Source organism: Struthio camelus, chromosome 8, assembly GCF_040807025.1.
Source record: "Struthio camelus isolate bStrCam1 chromosome 8, bStrCam1.hap1, whole genome shotgun sequence".
Lineage (NCBI taxonomy): Eukaryota > Metazoa > Chordata > Aves > Struthioniformes > Struthionidae > Struthio > Struthio camelus.
This window is the reverse complement of record NC_090949.1, coordinates 30980217-30987119: the sequence shown is the minus strand read 5'-3', so window position 1 is coordinate 30987119 and position 6903 is coordinate 30980217. Positions and strand designations below refer to the sequence as shown.

The 6903-nt window shown below is 42.9% G+C and overlaps 1 protein-coding gene across 1 annotated transcript; it reads right to left on the bottom strand.

Annotated features, from left to right (window-relative positions):
• Nucleotides 1-492: 492 nt before the first annotated feature.
• CDKN2C (cyclin dependent kinase inhibitor 2C) lies at nucleotides 493-6454 on the bottom strand. Its single transcript, XM_068953101.1, has 3 exons — nucleotides 6309-6454; nucleotides 5811-5951; nucleotides 493-2318 (listed from the first exon to the last, which is right to left on the bottom strand). Exons 2-3 carry the CDS (start codon nucleotides 5937-5939, stop codon nucleotides 1932-1934), a joined length of 516 nt encoding a protein of 171 aa, XP_068809202.1. The 5' UTR covers nucleotides 5940-5951; nucleotides 6309-6454; the 3' UTR covers nucleotides 493-1931.
• Between the last annotated feature and the right edge of the window lie 449 nt (nucleotides 6455-6903).

Below are 6903 nucleotides of genomic sequence, written 5' to 3'. Positions count from 1 at the left end.
GAATAGGCGGGGCATTTGCCATGCAAAACAAGCTGTTTTCTTAAAACTCAGTTAAAATTAAAGCAAATGCTGGTGGAGCTCGAGACAGGTCTTAGACGACCTTGTTTAGCAGTATAGGTGAAACATAAGCGAGGAAGATGACTTTTACCTTTCGGCGTTCGCCTCTGTCTCACAGCAGCCACTGTGAGAAATCCACGTGGTAGGTCAGGTTTCTATTTCATGCGAGGAGTGCAAGGCAGAAAAAAGCTTGGGGCTTCATCCAGGCAGGATGGCGAAGTGGCAAGACAGTTACATGAATAGCAACAGAAAGTGGTTGTGATCACGTCGCCCTGTGGAACTGCGAACTACGTTGCGGCGTTTTAATAATTCAGATGTTTTTAGTGGTCTTCGCACAGTGCATTCTGTAGATGTTTTCACAAAACATGCATTATACGTGCCGTGCTGCTTGGATTACTGTTCTATATATTCCTTAAGAACAAAAATGCGCAAAGCTTCATATTTCACAGAGGTTTTTAATCAGAAAACACAGCAGTGTGACAGAGCGTATACTAAACGTGATAGACAGTTTCAGGAAATTACTTCTCATTTGAAAACAATAGGAAATGACTTTGTGGGGCTAAAATATTTTTCGACGAGTAAAAATCTAAACTAACCTATCTTCTTTTAAGTGCTAGTTTGTGGCCATCTATTCATTTTACACTGATTTGATACCTTCTATTTTTTGCGATTAAAAATCTAAACTATTAAAAGTAAAGCACTTTAAACTGCTCCTCTGTCGAAAAATTAGGATCTATACAAATGTTAAACTCATTCCAACAAGGTGCTTACCGTCGTTAGCTCGCCTTGGAGCTATCGAGGTAAATGAGTTTTGGTCTTATGCATACTATCAACTGCACTGTAACAGAAAATTTTTAAGGGTTAACTTGTATTTTAGGTGCAAGCCATAATATAAGTTCAGGAATATCGAACGTATTGCTTCCTAAATTTCACTGTGTTCAAATATTCATTTTCTGTGAGACGCATCTATCATTAAAATGGTTTATTTCCAAAACAAAACAGAACAGTTTGTGGAAAGCAAGTATTTCTTAAACGGCCTCTAACCAGCTCTCAGCTTATGAAGTGAACAGAAAACTTGTTATATTACAGCCTTATAATACTCTTTTCCCTGCCAATGGTTATCTGCTGCTTGTTCTGAACCTAGAAAAATGTATTGTTCAGTGCACAGTAAACACGAACTACTAAACTGAGCTGTTAAAAACCCCTGGCAATCAAAAACACCACTTATATTGTTTCTGGTAACTAAATTCAAAAGCAGCTTGGTGAAAGTTTAAATACACAAAGGAGAAAAGTGTAATCTACACTTAGAAAATCTAAGTGACCACCTTCTTCTAAGTGACCTACAAAATGCAGCTATTTCCCAACGCTTCTGAGCAACATCCGCTCTCTTCAAGCCAAGCAATCTCTGACTTGAAGCCCTGCCTGTACAAGGATTTGCAGGTTACCCTTTAAAGGGCTGCCTCACCCAAAACAAGACCTCAGACGCTTAAGTACGAGCTAGGGGACGGGGTGGCGGGGGGGAAATCACAGTAAGCTATTTTCTTGTCTTAAACGTAAAAGTACAGCAACATAAAGCACGTGAATATATAGCTTTCTTTTGTATTAAGGACTTCATACAAAAAGCCTAAAATAAAGTGTAACACTTGATACTGGCAAACTAGGTATGAGCGACCAACATATACACGGTTGAGTCTCTTAACGCTTTGTAGGCGGCAGGTGCAAGGACTTGCTAGGAGTGTGGATTTAAAATCTAATCATTATCTAAAACCCCACCTCTCTCTTCAGGGGGAAAAAAAGGAAAAAAACCAAAAAAAACCCAAAAAGTTGCCACAAACGTTATTCAGAAGGAAAATGTAGAAAAGGGCGCGGCGGGGTCAGTCCTGGGCGGCGGGCGGCGGATGGGGGCCGCCGCCGCCCTCCTCGAGCAGCCGCACCACGGCCGTGCGCTTGTAGAGGCGGGCCAGGTCGCAGGCGGTGGCGCCGCGCTTGTTCTGGTGGCCCAGGCGGCTGGCCGTGCGCCGCACCAGGAACTCCACCACCGCCGCGTGGCCCTCCTGCGCCGCCAGGTGCAGCGGCAGGTTGCCCTCGGCGTCCTCGATGTTCACGTCGGCTTTGAACTCCAGCAGAGTCTGCAAAGTGTCCAGGAAACCCGCTCGGGCTACGTCGTGTATCACGGCGAAGCCGGTACTGTCTTTCAGGTTAGGGTTTGCGCCTCTGCTTAGCAACCTCCGGGCAATTTCAGGATTCCCCAGTTTCATGACCTGTGAAAGAAAAACGAGAGTTGAATACCCCGGGTGACGGGAGGACTCTTTGCTTTAGATCCTTATTTTTATCTCTGAGTATTGTCCCGGCTCTGTCATCATTTAAAATAGACAGAGGAGCCCTATTATAAAACTAATGATGCATTAGAACATCTATTTTAATATATTTTTTGCTAACCTCAGTAGAATTGGGGAAGCTGTTATCATTTCAGTGGTAATAGCTTTCTGTCTCGGAGAGATTAATGTTTAAAACATGCAGTGTAGCACGTTGCTATAATAACTTCTTTAACTTAGGTTATCTCAGCCTCTAAGCTTACGAAAATTAAATACGGTTCGGTTTTATTTGTGTAAGTATTGAGACTCCTTTGCATTACTATTTCATCTTGTTAAACATCAAATATGGGTCCCTCTGAGGAACAGACATTTTACCTCAGTAACAGAAAATGTAGAATGTATTTTTATAAACTTTCAGGTGTTTACATTGTCTGTGGATTATCAAAAAACAAATATTTACACTGCACTATAGTTCTGTCTGCTAAAAGAAATAAATCCTGGAAGAAAATTTTCTCCCTAATATATAGGTTTCATTATGTTACCCAAAAAGGAGAAGTTAAAAGGAATGTTTCAGAGTTCCATAAACTTTCTTCTAAAATCAGTATATTATTTCATAGTTTCATAATTTCACTATAAGCGAATTGTGGATATATTCTGTTGTTAAAAATATCTCTAATTAAAAAGCACTAATTGGATTTTCTGACTGTTCCTCTCAGGGAAAAAAAAATACTTCTTTAAATATTCCTAATTGCGTCATAAAAATATTATAATTAAGAAGCAGTTATCTCTTATTTGAGGCTTAACAGTTTATACCAATTTCCCCCAGATTTGCCAGTTTTTGTTTTCTCACAGCATTAAAAAAAATGAGCATGGCAATGAATAATCTCCGACGTATACAGTAAACGAAGAGTTTACTGTTCTTGTAATTAGTTTTATTGTTAAGTGTCAAAGTGGGGGGAGAAAATCTTTATTTCCTTAGAAACGTCCGTACTGATTTAAAATTTTGCAAAGAATCTTTTATCAGCACAAAGAGCATTACAGTGCATTATATTTAACATGTGTAATTTGCACAAGGCATTTGCTGAAATACTGTTCTCAATGAAAAATATGTATTAGGCTTTGTAATAAAGACACACCTATAGTAAATATAATTACTGTAGCATTTAGAATGTAAAGTAGCCCATTATATTGCATCTACAGACAGGAATAAAACTACAGATAAGACAGGATGGGATTCAGGGAAAGACATTTATCTGGGGCACAATATTTCGTGCATGTTTATGTGCCATTTTTTCAATTCTGAAAAGAGGTGTAAGCGATGTAAAGGAAAATAAAAGCATTGTGCTCTCTCTTTCTTTGATAAATCTAGACATTTTTGTCTCTTTTTGAGGGCCCAGGCTGTATTATTTGTGTATTCAAAACATGTATTTGGTTCAAGTGGCAACTGCCACTTATGTGTTCAAGGAAGGCAGGTTTGGGGACTGAAGGCTTAATTTAAAGATGCGGGGGGGGGGGGAGAAAACCTTATAAAAGGTGATGCTATTTGGACGTGGGATACAACTATACCGCAAATGCCCTTTATTTTGAAAAGTTTCACTTGGCTGGGGGAGGCAAAGAAGGAGAAAGTATTTATTGAATAAGTCTGATGAAGAGCGTAAGGGCAGGACTTGCATTTGAGGCCTGCATAGGTACACTTCATCAGAAAAAAAAAAGTACAGAGGAAGACAAGCACTTGTCCAATTAAACATAAATCCAGAAGAAAATTAGATATTAATTTGAATTAACAAATAAGCATTCTCTCTGTTGTGAGTGAGAGAGAGATTATTGAGAGATTATCTCGATTTTGGAGGTTGTATTGACAGAGAACCCTTTCGAGCGTGGTCACCCACCCACAACACATTTCAGGATGATACATAGTGAAAATAAGTAGACAGATTCTTCTGTTTTGATTTTTGTTTGCGGTTCCTTAACTCAGTTATGATTAGGCTGCAATAAAAAGTATTGTTAGTACACAGATGCGTGTTTAATATAGCTGAATGCTCTGTCCTTGTGTAAAATATTCCTTAATTTAGGGCACGGACGTTTAGTTTCTTTTAGCAAAATACATTACTGTAGTACCATTCGGTTTTCAGCCCCCGTCTGGAGGATAAAGCATCTAGCTAAATGTTTCCTGCTTTTTAAAAAAAGTTAGTTTGTACAAGTTTCTAATTTAAATCCTTCCCTGCTCCTAAAAGTTGCTGCGAGTGTCTGCACTGTCATACGATGTCCTATTTAGGTGATAACAGTGCAAAGATAATCTTACAGCTCTCGAGTTTAGGTGAAATTGTCAAACAAGGGTCAGTACTGCTTTACAACAAGAGGTGCTTATTTTCGAGGTCTAACATTTTGATGGTAAGCCAAAAACCTGTAAATATCTCGAGCGCATTCGCAAGCTACATGCTTTTTGAAAACAAAATTTCAGAAATGAATATCGTGGTTTCGGGGGAGGGGGAGAGAGGAGTTAATAGAAACGATTTTTCTAATGTGTGAAATTAAAAAGTCCCACAGCTCTACTTCCACATTTCTTTACATTCCCTTAAGTATATAAATAACCACACATTTCCTCCTGATTTATAAATCACTTATTTCACTATTTTGTATGCATTCTACCATTTTCGCCATCATTATCTGATATTATGAAAAGAGAAATCTTTCATCAGCTCCAATAGTTAGCAGCTGGATGAGTTCCAAATCCTGTCTGCACAGCTACCCACTTAAAAATTAGGACAGAGGACCCTATACGATCAGAAATGAAATAGCTGGAAGCAATGCCTTGCCATCCGATCTAAAAATTCAAATATTTAAGCCTTAATTATGAATGAAAAGGCAAGTGATTCAGACTGAGCTGTAACTCATTCGGCTAGCTATGAATGTACATCTAAGGTACTCGATTCTGTGTAGCAGCTTCGAAATGAGAAAGGTCATTCGTCACAAACAGCGTATAAAGGAAAAGTACCATCTACCGCAGAACTAATAATCGAGAAAAGCAATGTTTTAACAGCATACTATAGGGGGAACAAAAAATAACTCTAAGCTTCAAATAGTAACACAGATGTGTTTACAGACCTGCTCTGAAATCCTGCTCACCTAAGATGATTTCTTTTCATCTCCTCTCTTCCATTCTTTGCCTCCTCCCCACTAAGTTACAAAATATTATTAAACTTGTAGCCCGTTTGACATTGAGGGTGATCCCCGACTGAAATAATGGTTTTGACCAGTTTTATTTCAAGTACGTCATTTTAGGGAGTTGGAGCCACTAAAGTTATAAAATATGGCATCCAACTACTTTAAAAAACACTCGAATTTCGTCCACCAGCCTGTTTAAAACGTTGTCTTTTTGGAAACCCGGGTCACGTAGGTAGCAGTGATGAAATATTTTCTCCCTCTCTGGATACCAACCTGCAGCGCAGTCCTCCCAAATCCATTTTGTGCATTGACGTTTACATTCTTTTGCAACAAATTAGTAAGTTGCACTAGGTCCCCCTTGGCAGCCGCGGACGCCAGCTCGTTCCCAGAAGGCTCGGCCATTCTTTAGGGTGACTGACGATCGGAAAAAGATGAGATTTTTTTTTAACCAGGCATGGCATCGGAGACTGACAGAAGGATTGGGATGGTTAATCTTCTGGAGTAGACCTTGTAGTAAATACTCGTAAAAAAACTCCTTGCCAAGAGCCCGCCCCTAACTCACACGTGATTATTCAGCAAAACTGCAGCTCCACTTGAAAGAAGATTTCTTCGCTTCCACATATAGAGTAACTCCTATTAAAGACTTTGGCCAGTTTAAAGGGAAATATATTAAAAGCTATGAAATATATGATATATGTTATATGTAACATATATACACGTACCCTGGAGCCTGAGTCAGCCCTGAAATCTTTGAAGAAGAAAACAACCCACCCTGTTCACAGTCGGGATGCGAGACTTAGCAGCAACAGCTCCGAAGAAAAGTCTTCTCTAGCGGCGCGCGTCCATGCCCGGGGGGATGCCCCCTGGCAGCCGGCACGGCCGCCTCCAGGGCGAGCCGCGCGGGGCGGCGGCGGGGCCGGCGGGCGGCGGCGGGGCCGGCCGCAGCGCTCGCTCCCTCGGCGCGGCGGCCCCGGCGCTCCTGGCTTCGCGCAGCAGCGTCGATCCCGCGTCCTGGCGGAGCCCGGGCGCAGCGGGCGGGCGCGGTGGCGGGCGGCGGCGGCGGCGGCTCCGGCGCATCCAGGAGGCCGGCGGGGCCGCGGGCGGCGGCGGCGGCCTGGCGGCGGCGGCGGCGCAGAGGCAGCCGCATGCCGCCGCCCGCGCTCAGGGCGCGGAGCCGCCGCGGCGCCGCCGGCGCGCAGCCGTCTCCGCGGCGCGGCCGGGCCCCGCGGCCGGCGCTCGGCGCTCCGCTGGGCGGCTCGGCGCTCCCCGGTGTGGTGGTGCCTCTCTCGCTGCCGCCGTCCCGAGCGCGCTGGCCGCGCCGAGGAAGGGGAGCGGTGTGTGCGAGCAGCGGGCGAGGAGGAGGAGG

Bases quoted from the DNA above. Each gene is read 5' to 3' on its own strand.
- CDKN2C (XM_068953101.1), bottom strand. From the start codon at position 5,939: ATGGCCGAGCCTTCTGGGAACGAGCTGGCGTCCGCGGCTGCCAAGGGG. The intron at 2,319-5,810 runs GTTGGTATCCAG...TTTCTTTCACAG, and splicing joins TTGGGAGGACTGCGCTGCAG to GTCATGAAACTGGGGAATCC.